The 23,419-nt window shown below is 35.3% G+C and overlaps 1 protein-coding gene across 2 annotated transcripts in view; it reads right to left on the bottom strand.

Annotated features, from left to right (window-relative positions):
• ROR2 (receptor tyrosine kinase like orphan receptor 2) overlaps positions 1 to 23,419 on the bottom strand; it is a 142,114-nt gene that overhangs the window by 32,737 nt on the left and 85,958 nt on the right. For both annotated transcript variants that reach the window (XM_030257960.4, XM_072921865.1), the window contains exons 2-3: positions 10,366 to 10,443; positions 514 to 801 (exon numbers count right to left, since the gene is read on the bottom strand). In XM_030257960.4, the coding sequence (XP_030113820.4) occupies positions 514 to 801; positions 10,366 to 10,443 (366 nt within the window). The remainder of the gene's footprint in view (positions 1 to 513; positions 802 to 10,365; positions 10,444 to 23,419) is intronic.

Raw genomic sequence — 23,419 nt, 5'->3', positions numbered from 1 at the left:
TAAGTCTCCAAAATGCAATATAAGCACTTGTTCAAAGGTGTGGTGTACCTTCACACACCAAAAGGCAGAATTTGAGGCCACGCTTCACATAGCAGTACAGAACTGATATTCACAAGGATGGGCCTAGAACTATGAACATCACAGAGAAAACCACTTCTCATTCTTCTCATCACTTTTTGTTTTTTTCACAGACTGAGTTCAGCATTAGAGTGAAAACTCTAGGCAATGAAATGTTACCTTTTTGTACGTTTTACTGGCACTTCTTTAATTTTTTTTCTTCTGTGTATTTACAGACCTCTACATCTGTATTTACTTTCGTTTATTACCACTAAAGGGGTATCAAGTTCAACTAAGAAGTTCTGTGCTGTGAGAGAGGCCCCAGGTGCTGACTTTATTTTCTTTTGTGTTGAGAATTTTTCTTAAAACGTTAAATTCATTTCTCATTATGCCATGGTTAAAACTAATACCTAGTCTATAAAGCAGTCTGAGTAGAGATAAAAGCCAGGAACTCACCAAGCCTGACAAACAAAACTCCTGTTGCAGTTATTGTTTTCATCCCATTTGAAGCCACGCACTGGTAGTATCCCGTGTCTGTGGTATCCAGATCCTGGATTCTTAGACGTGAACCATAATCTGTTTTTCTGATGATGATCCGTCTTGGCTCCTGAACCACTGGAGCGTCATTTTTTAGCCATCTGACATTCGGAGATGGATTTCCTGCTACCTTGCAGTGGAGGATTGCTGTTTGCCCCTGGACTACAGTGATATTGTTTACAGGTTCCAAGAAGGTCAGGAAATAACCTAAGAGGATAAAAGGTCATAAAAGATCAAGCTTTACTTGAGTTGAGGTAAAAGTCTGCTCAAAGGTTCTTTTCTAAGAGAGAACCTCAGAAACAATTTCAGTTTTCTTTCAAGATCAAAAAAATGCAACTTGATGTCCTAAGAATGCCGCAGCATCACACTTCAATTTGTGATTCACTGCTGAAAAAATTCTCACTTCACACTTGTGTGCAGATAGGCATGCAGATTCGAAAGTCATTCATTAATTGATACTATTACACTCCTAACTGCTATTTGAACACCTATTTTGAAGCAGTAGTGACTTTTTCTACATCTGACATGCTAAAAAACTAACATCCTAACATACACCTAGTGCTGTTTTGTTCCAAAAGTAAAATTCACCTTTGCTCCATAAAAGAATAATCCCAGTTGTAACCATATTGGAATATTATTGTGATTTTATCACATAATCTTACATGATCATAGATTTGTCTCAAAAATAACCACAACTGGAAAAATTAATTTTAGATATTAATTTTACTTGTTAGTTACTCAAAAAAATCTTAAAATTAGGCTGATTTGGACATGCTTATATTATAATAAGTTTTCAAGATGATATGTATCACATTCAATTTAAAGAAATAATGTCTCAATTGCAGAAGTAACCTGTGATTCAGAGGGGACCCATAAGCTGATTATAGACTGACATTTTTTACATCAAGTAAAAATACATGGTCAAGGAAACATCTGTATGGATATTGTGTAATAACATTTTGTTATTTTGTTAGTGAATTTAGTTATTTTGTTAGTTATTTTGTAAGTGAAAACTACAAGCCCTAATCAGTGGTTTGGTAAAAGCAAAGGGCTTGTCAAGGCTGCATTGGTGATCTCTATGGATGGCAGAAAAAGGAAAGAATTGATGAAGAGCACTGTCAAAACCTGACCACCAAATATTTAGTAGGTTATTATTTATAAATTTAATTTGGTGTTGGGAATCCTGCAACTGATACACATCACAAACTGAAAGCTTGACAATATAATTCCACTGAAAAAATAATGTTGCTATATTACCTTACAAAACAGGTAAGAAAAGTATCTAGCTGTCATGCTCATGCATTTGTTCCTGTGAATTTAGACCTTCTAGACATAAAGCATCAGGAATTCAAATTACGTTATATTTTTATTGCAGCTGGATACAAATACCAAATTATTTTGATGGATGCCCACATGTAGACCTTTCCTATCACTCAGATTATTTTGCATCTGTTTAATTAAGTAATAGCGTATTATTGTACACAAGTCCAACACCAGTAAGGAAATGGTCTACATGGACAGTCCAATTGCTGAAATACCTAAGAAAATGCATGCTCTGCTTTGATTTATATTTGATAGGACCATGAAAATCAGTTCCTCTATAATAGCTAAGTATAGCATTGGAGAAGGGAGCAGTAGAAACATCAGAATATAATAAATGTACAAGTCAGATAATGCTGAAAAATTTGGTTATCCTGTGTTTTACAGTAATACATCCTGTATTACATTGTTCTCTAACACTGGCTTTTCAAAAAAAAAACCTGTTATAATGAATAATATGAACATACAATGTAGACAAGTGCAAATTGAGTTTGTCTCTAAATAGAAAACTAATTGAATAAGACTAAATAGAAAATTAAGTAAATCCAAGTATATAAAATCTCCACAAAATATTGAAAATTTACAGGAATTTTTTATCCTTTTTCTGTCATAAAATAATAAATTATTATGTAATTTTATATTCGTTTTCCCTATTTTTAATTTAAAATCTTAAGCATACTTCAAAACATTCTGACAGAACACAAACAATATATGTTTCTGAATAACTTATATAAAAGGGAGAAAAAGCATATTAATACTTTCAGCAATATCACACCACAACAATGTAATTTATTATGTTTTCCAGTTACATTTCATAGCTGAAAAAACAGAAATACTATGATGACATTCTGCCAGGGAAAACAAAACCAGTAAATTTACTTCCTGATATAGTCAACTGAAGCAATTGATTTAAACTTCTCTTTAAGCCAACAATTTATGTACATAGGCATTTTTAGCAGCATGGAAGAAAGCATGATCAGCCCTACCACAAGTTAGAAAAGGATTTTCGACCACTATTTCACACATAGCTTATTATTAAGAGACTTATTTCACCACTTTTTCATAGTCTGTAGGTAGCTTCTTCTATGAGCACCACTGAGATACGGGGCTGCATCCATAGGGGTGTTACCTGGCAGTGACAGAAATATCCCAATCTACTCAGCACCTATCAGACCACACCTGGAGTATTATCTCCAGTTCTGATCCCCAAAATTCAAGCAAAAAGACAGGAGAGGGTTTAAAAGAGGGCTACCAATATCATCAAAGAGCTAGACAATATGTCATATGAGAAAAGACTTGAAGTAGTTATCATCATACTTTTTCAGTACCTAAAAGACATCTAAAAAAGAACTCACTCGTCACAATGAGCTACATGGAGAAGACAAAGGTCAATAAGTGAAAGTAGCCAGGAAATTGTTCATTTCAATAGAATAAAGACATTTTTTTCAGTGAGAACAAAAATCCGCTGGAAAATGAATTGCCTAGAGATGTGGAAGAGTCCTCATCACTGGAGGTTTTCAAGATGTGATTGGACAGAGCACTAGACTGTTTAAAGACCTGTTTTGCAAAGAAGATGGGTCTCTTCCAGCATGGAGCCAGCACAGAGGTATGTTCATCTGGCTCAGAGATGCTTCTGATACCCAAGAAAGGAAAGAAGCAGAAAAGATCTGTCTAAAAGGTGAGGCCAATTCAAGTCCTGTAAGATGACAGACATGGATTGTGGTTTGTCTGGCTCTCTAATATATTCTTTGCTCTTCACATGTAAGTTCATGAGAGAGCTACATTTTTCTGTTGCCATTAGTCAGCTTATACCTTGCTCAAATTATTGCTTGCTTATCACTATTTCACTTTTTCTGATTTAAAATCTTCTGAGTGGAGTCATCTTTTTAGGATAGTCATGGATATTAAATTCAAATACATTTGGATGAAAACAGATAATAAATTTACTCATTAGGACTTATTAACTCAGGATTAAATCCATGTTAGAACTTCTTGCTTTACTAATTAAAACAGAGCTACTGCAGGAAGTAATTACATCCATATCTTTTAAGCCATCCAAGATATTTCATATGAATCTGTGAATCTGATTCTAATAATAACTAGAATAAAACTATTGCCATGAAAAGCAATGCCAAAGATTTATGGGTTAATGTAGACCCAGTGCAATTAGACAGACTTTGCCGGAAGTCAGCGTCACTGCATCTATTTCCTGCAGGTCAGAATTCAGCTTTAGTTCATCATTATTCTTGCCAATTTTACAGGTATTTTCTGCAGTGTTTTATATTGCCTTGTTATTACAAACCAAGTAATAAATATTGTAACCTAATGAACTTCAAAGCATTTGTGTTTTCCAAAGTTCTCCAGAGCAGCCTAAGAGCAGTAGGGCAGCTCAGGGCCTATTCTCTGCCTCTGCCCACCCTGAACTGCACACTTTGTGTTTGCTGGTTTCATTTCCTCTTTGAGAAGCGATGTTTATGTACTCTCTGATTCTGAAGTATTTATATGACAGAGTGGGCAGCCATTTGTTGATCTGCTCTGTTATTTGATGTCCACTTTGGATAACCCATAATTGCAATTCTTTCAAATAAAGTGGAAAATTTAACCAACCATGTTCTAAAGAATGTTTTCTTTAATTTCTGTGGTGATAATCAGCAGTTACTTTTTTGGTAACGTACATCACACCACAAAGACAGTGTATATGCCAGTTTGATGGAATGCTCTGGGGAAATTAACAAATTTTCCCAGGATAAATTAGAACCTCAACAATGTGCAAAGCAATTTTTTCCCAATGTAATTCTCCTTCTGTCTTAGTCAATCTTAATTTGGACAGGTACAAGGGAAAATGAAATGTGAAAATGCTAGAATTTGTATTTAAGTTGTGTCCTGTATTTTGTGTTGAGCATTAGTCAAGTAGATTTTTTAAAAACTGGAATAGAATTGTTAATTAATTGTTTTAATACTAACATAATTTTGAAACAGAGAATAAACACACTGTATAAAATATTTTGTTCCTATTGCATATTGCCAAACTTGTGAATGTCCTATTGTAAATGTCATATTGTAAAGATTTATATTTTATTTGGGAGATGGATAACAAATATAATTTCTTTAAAAAATACAAGTTAAATGTCCAGAAATTTCCTGTGTTGTGAAATTAATATTGTCATCTAATGGTTTTTATACTCTGGCTTGTTTCCAAGGGTCATTGAAATGAAGGAAAATGCTTCTCTTGCCTTCAATGATCTTTGGCATGGTTCAACTATGTCAAAAGGAGAATCTATCTGGTATATATTTCTGCATTTGCTGTAGGCAACAATGCTGTAAATTAAATTTCTCTTTCATGATGGTTTCCAACATAGTCTACAACCAGTACTAGTATTTCTTTTTCTTGAACAGATTAAAAACTGTTCTGTCAAGAAGCTATGAGAGGACAATGCAACTTAATCTATATATTATGTTTTGCTATCATATTCTATGTACTCTGTGAATAACATATCTTAGGGAAATGGTTGACTTGAATTCCAGAAAAACTCTTTCATATTTGGAAAGCCTTTGTTATGTTGCCAGTACTTCATATTTTTAAATTGAATAAATTTGATATAAATATATCAAACAGAATCCCAAAGCAAATCAACATTAAGATGACAGGTCTATTTTTCATGTTTTGGCAAGAATATAAAAATAAGCTTTTCCAGAGTGTGTCAAATCATTGTCAAGAATATGCACAAGAATAGACACTAAACTAAAAACCTAAAGGGTGCAACTATCACTAAGACATCACATGCATATTATATTTCTTAGTTTTATTTACATTATTCTGGCACTTACATGTCCAAGTTATTGGCTCAAACCATATGTGTTATTCTTGGCATAAACACAATATAAAATGATTGTTCTGCTTTTGTTATTTTAAGATCTTAGCTGTGATTTTGAAGTTCATTCTAAAAAAATATTTTAAGGCTCCTTAGTTACTTTAGATCATGTAAATTCTGGCTTAATTGTTTTCAATTCAAGTTTTAGTTCCTGTTCATTTTTTATTGCTTTTACTCTTTTTTTTCTATGTGATTTTAGAAATAATTATGTATTCATAGTTTTAAAATAAGCTTCAATATGGCAACCATGAATAGTACTTAGTAACAATTTTTTAACCCTTTTTATCTCAGAACTTTCAAATCATTGATGACTATTGAAGTCTCATGAGATGGGATGATACCATCACATTTATTTCCCAAAAGCAGAAAAGAGAGCAAGGGGAGTCTAAGTGATTTGACCGTTTACACGTAGACTAAGTGTCAGTATCAATGATACGACACTGAGATCCACATCTTTCTGTTTTCCTGAGATAATCATGCTCTGAGACAGTCATCCACTTTGGCTCCTATCCAAGTGGATTCACCTTTCTTTCTGCACTCCACGAGGAACACACTGAATATCCAGATTTCGAGAAAAAGAAAGGAAAATTTGAAACTTAAATGGCTATATATCTGAAGATACAACAGTCTTTTCAGACCAAGTAGTAATAATTTTATATGTGTTTTATCACTTTTTAGAATATTTATTTCTCCATAAGATATATATTTATTTATTTTACTTTATACAACAACCAAAAAAGGCCATAAAACCATCTGTTTGGTATTACAGAAAACATCACAGTTTACAAGAGTCTCAGCTTGAGATACTCAGAACCTAAAATCAGCTGTTTAAAAGAAAAAGGTCAAATACTTATTTTTCTGCATATCTGCATAAATTTAGACCATTTTCAGATTCATGGAATAAAAAAATTCCAGTGCTCAAAACCCCTATGAAAATTCATATATTGTGATTTGTGTAAAAAGCAACGTGGGATTTTTTTTTTTCCCTAAGCTACCTTACTTTTTCTTTTATTTAATACCTTCCCAACTTTTTTTCATTTTTGTCTTCAAATAATCTTTTTCTTATTAGGTATAAATAAAAGAGCATGATCTTTCTTACCACAGCTCTTTCAAATGGCAAATTTTGGCTCTGGCATTTTAAGACTAATACAAACTTATATCAAACACAAAAGGGTTTGGGGACAATATTTTGAGTAATTAAACTAATGATATTTCCACCATAATGCAAAGTCACATTTTCCCACAATAAGACATAATTTTTCACCTAGGATGCATGCTTTGGCTTATAGAATGTTGATGAAGACAAAATTGTTCCAAAATTTTCTGTTATGAACATGGTACTAAGCATAAAATGTTCATAAAATTGACAGGTAATCTATAAAGAATATCCAAGAGATACAGAGTTTCCTAGGCTTATAAAAGAACTGAAGATTGTAATAAGAGAAAATGTATGCAAAAGTTGCTGAAATGCAAATTATGTCTTTCTAGAGGTGTATATAACAACATTGAGCTTAGGGGACATCTTGGCAGGTGGTGGGAGTCCAGTAAAGTGACTCCTTCCACAAGTAAATCAGAATTCCAAATAAACTGAGAAACATCCTATGACTAAGGAGGCTTAAGATGCACGATTTCTTGCATGGAACATCTTCCTAAATAAAAAAAAAGTCTCTCCAATTCTTCATCCTCTGCTCTATTTAATCCTGATACAAAGATGAGTGATTTACAGTTTACTTGAGTCACATCAGAAAACGGAAGGGATGTTGGCAGATCTCCCAAAATACACATAGGTAGCTAAGGAAACTACACTATTATATACTGCCACATAATATTTCAAGATAAATGATACCTTTACAGCCTAATTTAATCCAATTTTCATCTCATCCTTCATCCTATTTTTTTATCTCAATGTACAAAAATCCATCCAGAAACATGTAAAATAAGCTGATTTGGTTTACATTCTCTTGAAGTGACCTTAGGAGCAAGGAATGAACAACTGCTAATCCAGGAATGAAGCAGAATTAGCTTTAAAACACTGTGTTTCACACACTGTAACAATGTGCACATTGTCCTCTCCTCTGGAATCAGTGGGGTTTTAGGACCCAGTTGAGACTATGTTAGATCATTTGTGCGAAAGAGAAGAACACCAAGCGAGGCTTACTTGAAGTGAGACTGGGGAAATTATCGACTTTATAAAGACTGACTGGACTGAGAGGAGATTGGACTTGTGCTGGAATGTTTTATTTTTATTCCAAAGCAGACCTAAGTTCTACACCAAACGCTCAATGCTCTGCACTGGTTTTCGGTGAAACATTGCTCAGAAACAGTGCTTTTTGGTCATTCAGGTGCTCATTTAAAGGAAACAAGGGAAAGTAACACTCTCCTCAAAGGCTTAGCCAAGCTATTGTCCCTCCTCATCAACTATCAGAAGGCTAGCTTCACTTGTAGAAAGAGACTTGCAACATTTTTGTAAGTGAGTATTATTAATAGTACCTTGCTTTAACTGGTTTTGTCATTGGAGACAGAATAATTTCTCAGAACTTCTGGAAGATTCTAGAGAAGAGGATAACTAATACACTTGGTACTTTTAAAGCGGCTTTTAATTTGGGTATTATTAAAGCTGCTTATCTCCATGTCTGTTTTGGGTCTATTCCAAAATAAGAAATTTTTTTAAATGGGAGGTTACAAGAAAATCAAAACAACAAAAGATTTCTGAAGGAAGGAAGCGAGTTAATATGATGGAAGGGCTTAAGAACTGTTTCTAATGATCTCAACAGTATGCCCAAACTTTGAAGTAGAACTGTCCAGTGTTTTTTTTGTAATAAAACATAATACCTTACTATGACACAGAAACACCTGAGTTAACATTCCAACTAGTTTTGCTTCTATAGAGAATTTTGTGCCCGCATTAAAAAAAAAACTATGGGAGCAAATTAGGCCATTTCCAAACCAGGCATGCTGGAAACTAACAACTGATTCTATATCAGTGAATAACTTAGGAACATGGAGCTCTTTTTTTCTTCTTCTTTTTTTTTTTTTTTTTTCTCCTGAAGGAAATATACGGTTCTTATAGTATAGAAATGTTTGAGATGTGACTAATTACTTCTTCAGACAGATATTCCCTGTGGCTCTGCAAAGGAAGGAAGTAACTGGAGCTCCTTTTTCAGCAAGAAATTGACCAGAACTGTCACATGAAAAAAAATAAAAAAAAAACACCCTCTTTTATGTCTGTAGCCTTAAAAGCTCAAACATAACAAAAGAGAAAAGTGGGACCAACTTGCCAGGTAAACAAGCCTATCAGATGCAGTTAAAAATTAAACATGGCTCTTATAACCAAAAGTAGTGTGTACTTCAGTGTGACAAAAACAACTGGTAGTAATACAGTGTTACTGACAGGAATTACTACTACTAAAATTTATTCCCAGAATAAATTTCAAATTCCAAACTTCTTAAATATTTCAGCAGTTTCAGAAAGTAGTGAAGAGTTGAGAAATGGAGTATACCAGGTGGTCTTTCCAAATAGGAGGGACTTAGTCCCATGCTGATAATCAGTATCAAGGTGGTTACATATGCAAACAGAAACACTTTTTTTTTCACTGACTTATGGACAAAATTTAAAGGATTCCATAAAAACCTCCTAATATGCACAGTTAGGGTAAGAAATCTAACTAATATTCAGGAGGACAGTAAGGATTAAATAACCTTGGATATCTATGAGAAGAGAAACTATATGCCAAATTGCCCCCAAAATTCATGTTCCTCTGAAAGACAAACTGTAAGAACATCTGGTCAATACCACAGTTCTATAGACTTCAACATGTGCTCATTCATGAAGGTGACATTACCTTACACTTTTCTTCAGCATAAGAGTTGACATTACTGCATAAAAAGTTGACATTACTACATAAAAAGATAAATACAGTACACAATTGAAAAAATATGGTTTGTCAGGTAGAATACTGAAAATGTCCTGCTTTAGAAAGTTGCACCAAATTGCAATTGGAAGCACAACTTGCAGTAAATACATGCCTCTTCAGATCCAAGAATAACATTGGATCTATAGTTTTAAGTGGTAAAGTGTCCCAAAATTGATGTTAACTAATAAATAACTAGAAAGATTGACACAACAGTCAGTTTAAAAAACCAAAGCATTAATGCTCAGAACTCAGAATGTATGTATTCCTGTTTTGTAGTGGGCTAGATTTAATTACCTCAAACTAAAGACACCAATACTTAACATTTACCTGGAGATGCTAAGTTTGGCACTGTACAAAATTAAATCAATTTCATGCAACAATGTGAAATACAATATGCTAGGAAGGTAATAATAGCACACTGTGTTTGGATCAAATGTCTAACTCCTCCAAGTGGGGAGACTCAACATGCTTCAAAATTAATTTTTATAGACTCCTTTAACCTTGCTATCCCTGCTTGGAATCAGAAGTGCTAATGCATGAAAGGAAGGCTGCCTTCCTTACAGACTTGTATTAATTGACAAATAAAGGGAATAACAGGATTTTACTGGTCCTTTCTGAAGAAATTTTATACTTAAGCAGGGTGATAAAATTACAATTCATTTTACCTTTAGGTGTTGGAATCGGTCTCTCAAGTCCATCCACATGACCTAAGGGGTCATTTGAATCTGGAATTTCCATTTCACCTACAAAGAAAAGATTTTGTTGAATTGAGGTGGTGAGTTAATCCTTCTGTTAAACAGCATTATAACACTGAGTTCAGCACATTCTCTCAGTCCACATTCTGCCTCCAGAGTTGCACATAGGAAACATAGCACACAGGAAACACATATGAACAAGGTTAGGATTTATCCATTGCAGATTAGAAAACACTACAATAACTACTTTGTGGATTACTTGGTGTTTGGCAAAATAGAAAGCATTAAAAACTGCATTCCAGTTCTTAGTAGAATAAAGTCTACATATTTTTACAAAGAATGCAAACATTTCCGGAAGCAATGGTGGCTTAGCAAATTAAGAAGTATGTGAGCTTTACTGATAGCCTCAGTTACAAAATGGCATAAACTTGCTTTTAAACTTACACTATGGTAATTCAGATCCCATCTCCAGAGGTCAGACTCATAACTGTTACTGAATTTCTTATCCTATTCTCAGTCTCATCCCTAAAAGATATCTTTAGAAATGAAACTATAACTGCTTTCCAAGGATTTCAAAGTGTGAGGAAATGGATAGACATCTTCTGTATGGGCTCCTTTTTTTCTGTGTAATATATCAGTACAAGCTAGCACACTGCAGATAGTACTTTGAAGTTCCTTTGCATTTGCAGGTCTCACAAAACTCCAAACATGATATATCACCTGTTTGCTCTCCCTTTAAAAAATATTAGGTAAGGAACAGAACTGAACTTGTAACTCAGATAACGGTATAGATGTGCTTTAACTAAAACAACTCCTAAAATTTTACCCCCCATTTTTTTAATATTTTCTAATTTATATTCAGTCTTCCAAATTCCTTACATCCTTAGCATATCACAAAGATATTTAAATCTAAGGTCATCAAGATCTGAAGTGATCTAGGCTTCATTGTAGATCTGTTAAGGGTGTTCATGGTATTATTTTAGATGAAATTAAGCTAGAGAAAAGACTCTCCTTCATCCTTTTGTCCCCATTACCCTTTCTTCAAACTACAATACCACTCTGAATGCAAGTAACCTTATCCCTACCTTATACCATATTATGAAAGAAGAAAATAATTGAGACACATTTTTTGCTTGTTTATTCTTTCACCCATTATTTGAGAAGAGATTCATCTAACTTGCCTTTAACTTTATAGGGTAAAACACAGAAATCAGAAACATTTCTTACAACAGGCTGGTTCTGAAAGTATTTCTTTCGTCACAGTACTGTCACTTGTCACTACTTCATCTCTCCCTTTATCTCCCATCACTCGAGATTCTTTGCCTGGTAGTAGTACAAATTCCACTTGATTTGTGTGCTCATTCTCAGACACCATAATTAGAGTGATGGTGAAGATGGTGTTGTACCCTTGGTAACACACTCTTTCAATTTGGAACAGCTAAGGCTTGGGCAGACATCCTCCACCTTCTGCCACTCCCAGCATTGGCCAGTGGAAATCATAGATAATATTCACCTGCAGACTGGAGGGAGAAATGGAGATGGGAGAGCCAATTGCCAGCCTTGCCATTGCAAATCCCAACATGTTGTGTCTTCATGCCCCTGCAGGCATGGTACAAACTTAGCACCTGACTTTTAGCTGTACAGAACCTTTGCTGATCTTTTTGATTCAGGGTGAAGTGGTGAATGCATGACAGGCATATTCTGCCAAATTTCAGCAGAGATGCATCACATCTTGTTCTTACCAAGGGGCAGTAAGACAAGTTCACCTCTATCCCTTGCTCTTGCTTGAGCTCCTCATGAGGGTTTAGAAGGGGCAGCAGCATTTACTGGCCACAAGGAATTAAAATCCAAGATGAGACCCCAAGAAGAAAGAAGAGTAGGAAAACCAACCAGTTTTTTAGTCCACAAATACCTGCTCATATCTTATTATGGTGATCATAATTAACCAGCATTCACAGGGTGGAACATTATTACACAACTGTTCTTAAGGCTATTTGATTGCTTAACACTCAGCTATCTAGACTCCAGGTTGCCTGAGATCTGAATGGCACTTTTGGTTTAATACCACATCTTCAACTTTAAAATAGTTGTTCCCATATCTTCAGGAATCTCATGGGACTCACAACAGAAAAAAAAAACATTAGAAGTTCAGATAAATGAGCACAGAAATGTTTTCCTGTCTCATCTCTCCTTCCCAGGCCCATATCTCCTAATCTTTTTAAGTTTTTCAGAACAAAGGTGGAAAGAAAGAAAAACATTTGCTGTTTTGAAAAAATTCCAATAATAGTTTTATGTGATTCACTCTTGTACTTGATATGCTTCTGTCTGGAAAAAATATTAATCTTCATATGTGCTTGACCAGAGAACAATTATAACCCATAGATGCCACCTATCATCAAAATCCCAGAACTAAACAAAGTTAAAATTAAAATCCTTTGCATTCTTTGCAAATCATAAATACAAACTGTATCTGTCACTAAAACTTGCTTTTATGAAAGAAACATGCATATTTTCTGTAAACTGCAAAATTCCATTTCAACCACATTTATGATGAATTCCAAACTTTAATCCTAAAGCTTCTCTTCCACAACTTAAGCCACAAAAAATGTATTATCAGTTTGAAAAATTAAGTTTTTAACACTATAAAGACAACCAGCAAGTCACTATAACAAAATAAAATCTTTTTTATCTTGTAATAAACATAATTTAAAAATTCTGAAGAACTTAGAGCTGTGTACTCCTCTTGAAAATTATTTTATTTTTAATATTTTCAGTGTTTTCTGATTTTGCACTAATAACACAGTATGTTTTTCCTGCCAGGAGTGAATCCATGGTGTTTACCTTAACAGCTAGCAATTTTTGTCCTTTTTTTTTCCAATTTTCCTCACTATAGTACACATGAACCCTGATCATGTCCCATCACCACCTCTCTGCAGTCTTGTTATTGTTTGAAGATGCCTACACAACTATGCTCCTGTCTACTCCTGATTTTTAACTTCCTTTTCTCACTTTGTTTAATCAATATTTCCATAAGGGCATCCCATTTTGCTTTTTTCTTCCTACTTCCGGTATTTTTTCCTAGAAGAATATTCATGTGTTCTTGCACTCCCTGAGGGGGGAAAAAATCCATAAAGTAATTTAAGGTGCCCCATTTTCACTGTCAGTTTTCATCAATAAAAAACTAGTACTAGGAAAAACATAATTGTTCATTAAACTGGTTTTAGATGTCACAAAGATACCAGACACATCGTTTTTTACATCTATAACAAATGCAGCATTGTCATACAACACTAAGAAAAGAGGTAGACTTGCAAAACACAAAACTGAAACACCAGAATCCAATATACAGTTGTTATTAAAAACTGGGAAGAAAATAAATGCTCAATAATTGAACCTTACATGTGATCTTACCAACTCACTCTGGCAGTAAGTGTGCTCTCATTGTGTGCTGCTGAGGCTCTCTTACTTCAAAAAGGATACAGAAGATTTTCAGAGAAGTGATAATATTTAATCATAAACCAGTTTTTGTACTGCTGCTAGGATTTGTCGCTCTAAGAAGGAGATGGCTGTGCTCAGTGACTGTAAAGCTCTACAGCGTCATGAAAGTCTATAGAGTGGATCGCCTCTCTTGCTAAAAATGGCAGTGCTAGAAAAAATATCAACAATCAACTTCAAAACAAAGATAAAACAAGGTAAAGTTTTCTCAGAGGAGATGTAATTGGACTGAGTGCAGAGTTCAGATGACTTACAGGTGAGACTGGACAAGTGAGACCTCAGAAATCCTGTGTGGGCATATGGAAGTCCCTGAGTTAAAAATGGCTGGAGGCTGGGTAAATACCTAGCACAGAGTAGTACTAGGTACTTAGATCTCTTCTTACACTTTTACTTCAGCATTTCCTTTTTTGCTGCCATCAGAGCCAAGACACAGCATGGCACAGATCTCTCATCTGCTCCTGTATGGTTATTCTCACACTTTTCACCAGCATATGTCCTCTCCTCAGACATTAAGTGCATCACAGTTTATTTAGAAAGACACTCTTCTTTAATTTATGTTTGCAGTGGGAGCGGGAGGTAGAAGAGATCATGAGTGCCCTGTTCTCCTTCCACATTGCATGACCAGACAAGACTTCAACAGAACAATAACTTAGCCTGAATGCCAATGCCCAGATGTGTCACTTGCCAGATACTACGGAATACCTTATTAATCCCCTTTTCAGGGAACACACAATCAAGTAAAATGCAGATGCTGCAAACAGTAACTCTTTTAAACTGCTCATCCACACAAAAATGATTTCTTAACTTTCCATGGCAGTAAAGCAAATAATTTCAATTTATGAAAAATCCCAATCCAAAAGAAAACGCATATTTAAAATAATATCATAATCTATATTTTTGATGTAAAAAATGCATTCAGTCCCTTTGACTTACACATAGTGAACTGTAGCAAGGAAACAGATGATACAGAAAATTCTTTTCCTACTTGTATATAAATAATTATCACTTATTTTTTAATTTAGTTTCTCTTGAAAATATGAGGGCGACTTTCTTACTGACAAGATTCAACACAGGCAGTCGACTGCTCTATTTTATGCACCAATGACCAACAAAATACAGAAGCAAAAAAATATCCTGTGTTATTGGGCAGGAAGGCTCTTTTACACTTTTGAAAACTAAGTTGCCCAGCTGATCACAGTATCAACTCACAGGGCACACACCACTCATCATAAAATAGCTGATTTTTTCCTCTGAAATTGTTATGACTTCTCAGATCATTCATTACTTGAGAGGTAAGTGCAATAAACAGATTCCAAAATGCTCATGGCCATAAGCAGACATCAAAACAACACATTAATCTTCATCAAAAAGCCAGTCACAAGAGAGGGTTACCATAATTGATACCATGAACAAAACAGGGCCTCAGCCTCACACAGAAAGAGAAAAACAGTACACAGGTATTTCAAACAGAATGGGTCTGATTGATTCAGAGCAGTTAAGGGCTGGCTGATGCAATACCATGCAATGTTATTAACTGTCTTTCATTATTTGCAGAGCACAGATGAGATCTTAAAATATGAGAAATCGCACAAACATTTCCTATTATTTATTAAAAAGGGTAAAAAAAGGTGTGTCAGAAAATTATAGAACTATCATCTGAACTTTAATTCCTGGAAAAATAATGGAACAAAGAACTTATTTTTAAGCATTTCCGATAAAACAGAGAGATGAGTAATAGCTAAAATAGAAGCCAACGTTGACTTGGCTGACACCAATTAGAATCACAAGTAAGTTAACAATTGCAAGGTACTGCAAACAAGGCAGACTTTACATATAAAAAGCAGTAATCTTCCCCATTTACTCAAGGTTAGTAAGGCCCTAGACTATTTTTTCCAATTTTCTGTGTTCTATTTCAAGATAGATGAGAGTAAAAGTAAATTACAATGGCTAGCACCATGAAGATAGTCTACAAAACGTGACTAAGAAAATCAAAAACATAATGATTACTAAGCCTGCTTGGTCTGAAGAAGATTAGCTATGTACTGAGAACAAGTATTCTTCAAATACAGAGGTCTCAGTAGATGAAATTTTCCAGTGCGGCAGATTTGGCAACTGTCTAATTCATATGATACTGCACAGGTAACAGATGTTTCTTCTCCCAGATGAAATAGGACTTCTTAAGATCTTTTCCAATCTTATGATTCTATGAATGAAACTTCCCTCTACCATTGTTTTTTACATTCCAAAGCTTACAAGTAAGTCCTTCAACACAAAAAATTGCACAGCCCTACAATTAGCAACACTGCAGATTTTTATTCTGATATTTCTTCCACTCATCAATAATCCTATTTCTGTAGGTGAAACTATTTTCAGATTTAAACATCAATATGCAACCTTTGCTTCCTACGGCTGTAACCTTTTACTTGAGTTCTAACTTTCTTCCAATAACACAAAACTCCCAAAATCTCTCTCTTCAGCCTAATACCTTCTAATATTCTGTTCTTTTCTTCATAAAACTTTGTTGACCTTCTGTCAATTACTAGCCTCTGGAGCTCCCAAACAAAGGGCCCACTGTACCCTTTGATTCAGCTGCCAATCTGATTACTTTGGCTGGGGGAGGCAGGCTGCTTGGGTTGCTGAATCAGGGTCTTTCATTGAAATTTCTCTTTTCCAACATCTGCAGCCCCTGGCAACCAACTGCAGAGTGGGCTTGGCAGACCTGTAAAGGGTGGTGAATAGGCTACAAAAGATGCAGTTTGTAGCATGAAATCAGTGCACCCCTTTCATAGTGATGGCAGATTAGAACCTTCACAGCACACGTTTCTTAACTGCTGCAGCTTCACATAAAAATAGCTGAAGGTGGGGGTAATAACCTTCACTTTCTCTTGCAGCGACTCTACTGAGGCAATGGTGAAGTCTGCAAGAGTCACTTCTTAGCTGGTTATCAGCTCGCAAGTCATACTGTTCATAGGTTAACATGTTAACTAATTAAATGTGTGCTTTGGCCATGCAAAACTCTTCCAAATTACTTTCAGCTAAATTCATAGTAATAAAAAGTTCTCACCATGAGACCATTAGAAAGGGAATAAGTTCTTCTAAGCCTGCTCTATTATAATATCAAAATAACATTAAAAAAGTATATTTAAAGTAAAAGCAACAGCAGACTAAAAGTCACAGTACCTTCAGAAAGCTGGTATATAACACAGACAAGAAACCTTTTAAAAAAGCCAGGGTTGACTTATACAGAATACATTCCCACAATTCATAAGCATTCCTTGTTAAAGAAAACATCTTGTTTCATTAGCATGGATTTTTCCCTCTATAAGTTTTTTTCTATTTTACCTAATAGCTATATTGAAATGTTTTCATTTCAGTAAGTATGAGGAAAAACATTCTATTGCAAAGTGTGGGAACTACACTACAGGACAAAGGCAGACACAAGGTTTATGATCTGTAGCAATAAAAAGAGTATCATTATTTGGATGGAAAATACATCCATTTTTAATAAAATTTTAAAAACCCACAGACATTAAATCACTTTCATTCTGCACAGTGACAATTTGTTTCTCAAACACATGTTAAGAGAGATTCAAAATTTTGTATTTTGTCACTTAAATGCATAAAGAAGGAATCTGCATATCACATTAATCTCTGTTCCTGTGAATGTTTGTTCATAGATTGATCCAAGAAAAACTAGTAGTTTGTTTCAGAACACTTGTTAAGTGCATGATGAAAAAACCACTTTATAAATTTCACAATGTTCCTGCAGGAACTTCTTCATTTAATTAAGTAATCCTTATTAGCCTACTATCAAATCACTCTAAAACACAGTAAAAAAGAGCAGTTGGTCATCAGCATAGAACTACAGAGAAGGATTGATTCTTGATTTTTGCACAGAGTTGCAACAAACCCTCAAAACAGAAAAAAATGTACTGAAGATGCAGTTTATCTTCTTAATCATCAGCTAGGCGCCTTAGCAAGTATGATTAAGTCAGTGTGAGAAGAAAGAAATCAGATAAGTCATTTAAAATATTATTAACAGGGATTCAAATGCACACTTCAATGAATACCTTGATTTATTTCAACACCTCATACTGTTAAAGCATATTTTACATTAACCACACAACTGCATTTTCAACTTCACTGTCAATCTTTATCCTTTCTTTGCACAACTTTCATCACAGAGCTTAGCTATTAAATAACTTAGATTCTTCCTCCTCCAGCTCCTATTTGCAACTTAAAATGAGAGTTCAGAAATGCTAGTGAGACAAACCAGAGATAAGGATTTGTTCTGATTTCAATCACAGAAGCAGCATCATTAACAGCTGCCAAAACATTACAGTGAAAAGACAGAACTCATGGAAAAGAAGATACTCATTTCAAGTCAACATTTTCAGTGTGCAGCTAAATTTTGAAGACGTTAAACTTTGGATTACAAATTATTCTATTAATTCACAGCTAAAACACTCTGATAAAGTTACAATAAAGTCCAGGTCCTTTTATTTGACAATGTAAAGTGGCGAACATTTAACAGAAAACAGCCTACACGATGAAGAAATATCAAAATCCTATTTTCAATTCTTAGCACTTCCTGCAATGTCCTGGCCAAGTCACCCTAGGCCAGATTAGAAAAAAATTTGATGCCAAAAGATACAGACAGATGTCTGCCAGGTTTTTCAAAAGCATGTGGGCACCTGACTCTCATGTCTGTAGTAAATATCCCTTAATCTTTTGTACCTCAGTTGCCCAGAGGCTGAGAGGGGAAAAGGTTAGCTCCCTGATGTGGTTCCCAGCACAGCTGCATGAGTGTTTCAGTCAGCACAAAGAAGGGAAAAGCACCAAAGCAAGAAACTAAGACAGAGAAAAGAAGGAAGATAGTTTTTAGCAAGATAGTTGTGATCTATATCACTACAACTGACCACAGAATTTCAGACTAATCTGTGACAGAGAAACTCCAGTCTCCCAGAACCCTAGTTTTGCAAGAAAAGCAAAACACAAAGCACTACTTGAAAACAAATTAAAATAATAAATCTGTTCTGAAAGCTTAATAAGTAAGAATTAAGTCCATGTTATTTACAGTGAAAAACACCTGAGGTTTTTCAAGCCACGAATGGATTTCAATGTAATTTCCAATTTAGCAGAAATGTAACTAAGTCTACTAGCTATCACAAACATAGCTTTTCTGTACGCTTGTATGCTAAAAACTCAGAGACAATATACCAGAGAGCATATAAGAGCTTTGAATAATATTAAAAAAACCCTAAAAGTAATTATGGATTTCATTACGAGTGGTATTTGTTGCTAGTGCATTATGCTTTGGAAAAAAAAAAGTAAGGCAATTGTGGGTACATTCCAAAGCTCTTCACCACCTCAGCTGTAAAGTCACAGTTTAAACACAACCAGTAGAGGCTCTGAACACACCTGCAGTAGCTCAAAGAACACCAAGCAACATGATAATTATCCATGGCATTATTTCATGATTGATTATTTTACTGCTTTGGGCTGTGAAAACAAAATAATCTCAACCAAAAGGTTGAAAATAATCATGATTTATGAGTATAACACTCCATCAACTGGGATAAACAATGATTTTCACAGTGCTCTTTTTTTCTGAAAGGAAAAAAAAGGAGTAGAATCCAAAAATACCAGTCCTGTCTGCAGCCTTAGGCTGAAATATTTAACACTTCACTTCAGGAAAACACCCCAAGTCAGAAAAACACTTGAAAATGGGCTTATTTCTAAGCACCCTCTTAAATTCTTTCCTATATTTGAAACAAAGCAACAATAGTAATCTGCCTCAGTCCAAGAGGCAAAATAAAAATAGCACAGATCACAATCAAGTGTAACAGAATATAGTAGAACTTACCACTTATTCTAATAATTATTCTGACTAGGTTGACAACAGCAGAGGAACTGTCCCAAGTGCAAGAAAACCTTCCTGTGGGTTGTTTAGTTTCCATTCAGTAATTGCACTTCAAAAGAAGGAATTGCAGCACCAGTCTTTGATGGTAGGGAGGTTACAGCTAGCCACTCTCCTTTTTGGAAAATAGTGAGGGTAAATAACCTGTTCATATTAATCATAACACTTTTTGTATTATCTATGGTTAAGTATTATAAACATCTCTCTGACCAAAAGGATGCCATGAGAATCAAAGAATTAATTCTCAAACACTAGGAGCTGACACGACTCATTTCAGAAACCTCGTCACCTAAGTGTGACATTTAGGTTATCAATACTTTAAGAAATCAAGGCTGGCAAGTGAGTCAGTGATAGAGCATTATTCATCCTTCAATAAAATCATTAAATAGATGGTCCTGATCTCTTCTACCACCAGCTATCAAAAATAGATGTCCATGGTCTCTCCTGTCACAAAGCATCAATTATCTTTTAAAGACCCAAATGAACAGAATACTACACTGGCTATCTGAAGCTCTACCTAATTACTTGGGATTTGTCTGCCCTAAGTCAAAGCAGAATGGAATTTTACAAAATTACATTCCTAGATTTAACATAAAATTCTGTGTTCAAAGAGCTGATCACAATTAAAGTTTACTTCTTACTGTTGGTTTGGATCATGACCAGTAAAAAAAAAGTTAATTATACCAGATTAAATTGTTAGAGATGGCAAACTTCTCTTTCTCAGAAAATATTTTTTTTTTTTTTAGATCAAGAGTTTAAAATTAGTATTTTCCACTGGAAGTTCTCTTCATAATGAGTAATTCGTTATGTCCTTGTACACACAGAAAATATTAACTCCTCTCCCCCAACAAACGGTACAGCTCTGATTGCCATGGAACAAGCATGGAGAGAGAAAGTTGATGTGCAGTTGGTGTGGCCAGGCAGGTCACAAGTGAGCACTCCCAGTACTTCTGACCAGATCAAATATTGCTGTGGCTAAACCTTACTGTGTACACACATGCATGTGAATGTGTGCACACAGTAATGCATGTGCATTTGCCTCTGTGACTAGAAAAGGGAGGAAAAAGATAAGAAAGTGTGCCAGGCTGTAGAAGAAACTAACACCTAATCTATACTTTAGACATAGAAAAATGCAAAACAGTTATTCTAATTGGAAGCTTTAAGATATGTTGTTAATTTGTTTAGTAGGTTTTCCTACATTTCCCAGTATAGGGTTATTTACTTAAATAACACTACTAGTAAAGATTAAGTAATACTTATATCTCTTCATTTGAGAGTAGATATCTAACCTACAGGTTATTTCTGTTAACAGGTTTTGTCCAGTCCACACTGGAAATATCTTCTTCCTACAGAATCTGTTTGACTTCTTGGATTACAACTGAATGCATACAGTGAAGTCATAATAGTTGTCTGCTCTGAAAGAAACTCCCATTTCTCTTCCTGCTTTTGTTTAAACTACCTTTTCTTCTACAGAGGAGTGAAAAAAGTTCAGATGCTAGGCAGACTTTGATATGATTCCTCTTTGCTATTTAATTAACAGAAATAAGCAACAGTCTTCTGGAAAAAAAAGAGAGGGCATATTATTTGCTTATGTTTTTCTCAAGGAAAATAATAAAGCAAGAGTAGAGCCCCGAGGTGAAAAACAGCGTGTTCAGAATGCTTCCAGATGTTGATATACACTGTTGTCAGTGAGTGGCCAGTGAAAGAATTCAATGAAAACTTGGTCATAGTCCCACTGACAATAGCCAACATGGTCATAAGGATGCACAAGAACCCCTTTCTGCTGTGTCTGCCTGAAGGCCAAGCAAGGAACATCTTCATTAACCCTGCAGTGCAGACATGCACCCGTTAGCAAGCAAGCTCAAAGCATGTAGCAGTTCCACCCAACTCACCTATTTCCCTATACCAGGAAGGAATTTCCTGAGCTCCCACTATCATGTTCATTACCCAGCTTAATAACTGTAACTGGTCACAAGATCAGATTTAACCACTGTATTAGTATTTTGTTTCAGCTGAAACATTCAAGGCTGCCATGCTGCCATTTTAATATTCTGAAAGGAATACTTGGGTACAAGTGTGGTACACTTTCAAAATTTTATCTTCTCCATCAAAGAGCTCTGAATCTTACATCAATAAACTCTTATTTTGAATTTACAATGTTTGCCACCTTTTTGTTAATCTGGCAGCAGGACTGACATGGGATTTTGTTCATCACATAGTCAGCATTGCTTCTATGTCATCAAAAATACTGTGGCTGTAAAGCACATGTTTTCATGACATGCAAGTGATAAGCAATTTTACATTGCAAGGTTAAGTCACAACCCAATGCTGTGACCTTGAATTCATACCTACATGTTGAACAAAACTTGTCAGAAAGTCACATACAACCACAGCTGAGATTTCATCAGATATGTTTTCAGAAATGCACTCACTTGAAATGTTAGCCTCTTATTTTGAATAAATGCAACAAAAAGCTCATGTGTCTGATCATGCAGACATGATCACAGAGGGGAGTGGAACAAGCTGTGTGGAAGCAGAAGCAGTTACCACTGGAAAATTGGTTGGATCCATCCCTGAAGTGCAAAGCACACAGAAGACAACAGCAACTGCCTGCAACTGCAAAATATCATGGTCTTAATTCCTAAGACTTCTGAGCCATAATGCTAATTCTAGTAAGAAGGAAAGGCTGCTAGAAGCAGACTATATCTGATTGCACAACAATCAAAACAACAATTATAAACGAGGGTACATTAAGAAATGACATGATTTTAGGTACTTCTAGGAATCTGAGAATTTGTTGATAAGCTTCAGTGAAAGTGTCCCATTTTGTATGATGTAAATAGAAGTAACATTTGCATATCTGGCACCTACTGTACAATATAAAGACAGAAAACTGCTAAGCTTAACAGGCAACTTCTTAATGGCAAATGCTCTTTATTCTCATTATGGATATTTTGTAAACTACTAAGTGGGTTTTCTCTGGTTTAAAAAAATAGTAGAATCAAATATTTCCTTCCTAGCACATACAGGAAAAACCACTTTCTCTGTGTTCTGTGAATTTCCCAGGTCTGGCTGGTACAGAGCCTGTCAGATAATTGCCAGCTTGTTCTGCCCTCCTGCACAGTCTGTGATCTGTGGTATTTGGCACAGCAGCAGATTCAGAGAGGGAACTGCCACAGATGGAGAGGACAGCATTTTGAGCTCATCACGGACAACTGAGGGGCTCACTCAGGACTGGAAGGAGCCAGGCTGTAGGAGCAACAGTGGCATGCTCAGTCAAGCAGGATGGAAGAGAGATGCTGACAATACAAGACAGCTGGCTGGCAAGATGACTCGAAGGCAGAGTGCATTTCTTCTCATTCATCTGACCATTTTGCTGCCCACAAAAGTAACAATTCATACAAGGTGAACAGTTGTTTCAAAAGTGTAAGACTGCCTGATATGAAATAAGACTGGTCGCCTGAGTTTAACCAGGTAAAGGGTCACAGCAATGGAAATAGCTATCTAATTGTTGCCTGGAGGCCTTTGCTTCATTTGTGGTAAATAACCTTCACATGACAAAAGACTACCATAAAAATTAGCAACCAGTAGCTATCTTTGCTAGCAGAC

Source organism: Taeniopygia guttata, chromosome Z, assembly GCF_048771995.1.
Source record: "Taeniopygia guttata chromosome Z, bTaeGut7.mat, whole genome shotgun sequence".
NCBI classification, from domain to species: Eukaryota; Metazoa; Chordata; class Aves; order Passeriformes; family Estrildidae; genus Taeniopygia; species Taeniopygia guttata.
Note: the sequence above shows the minus strand (reverse complement) of the source record. Positions and strands in the feature narration are given on the sequence as shown.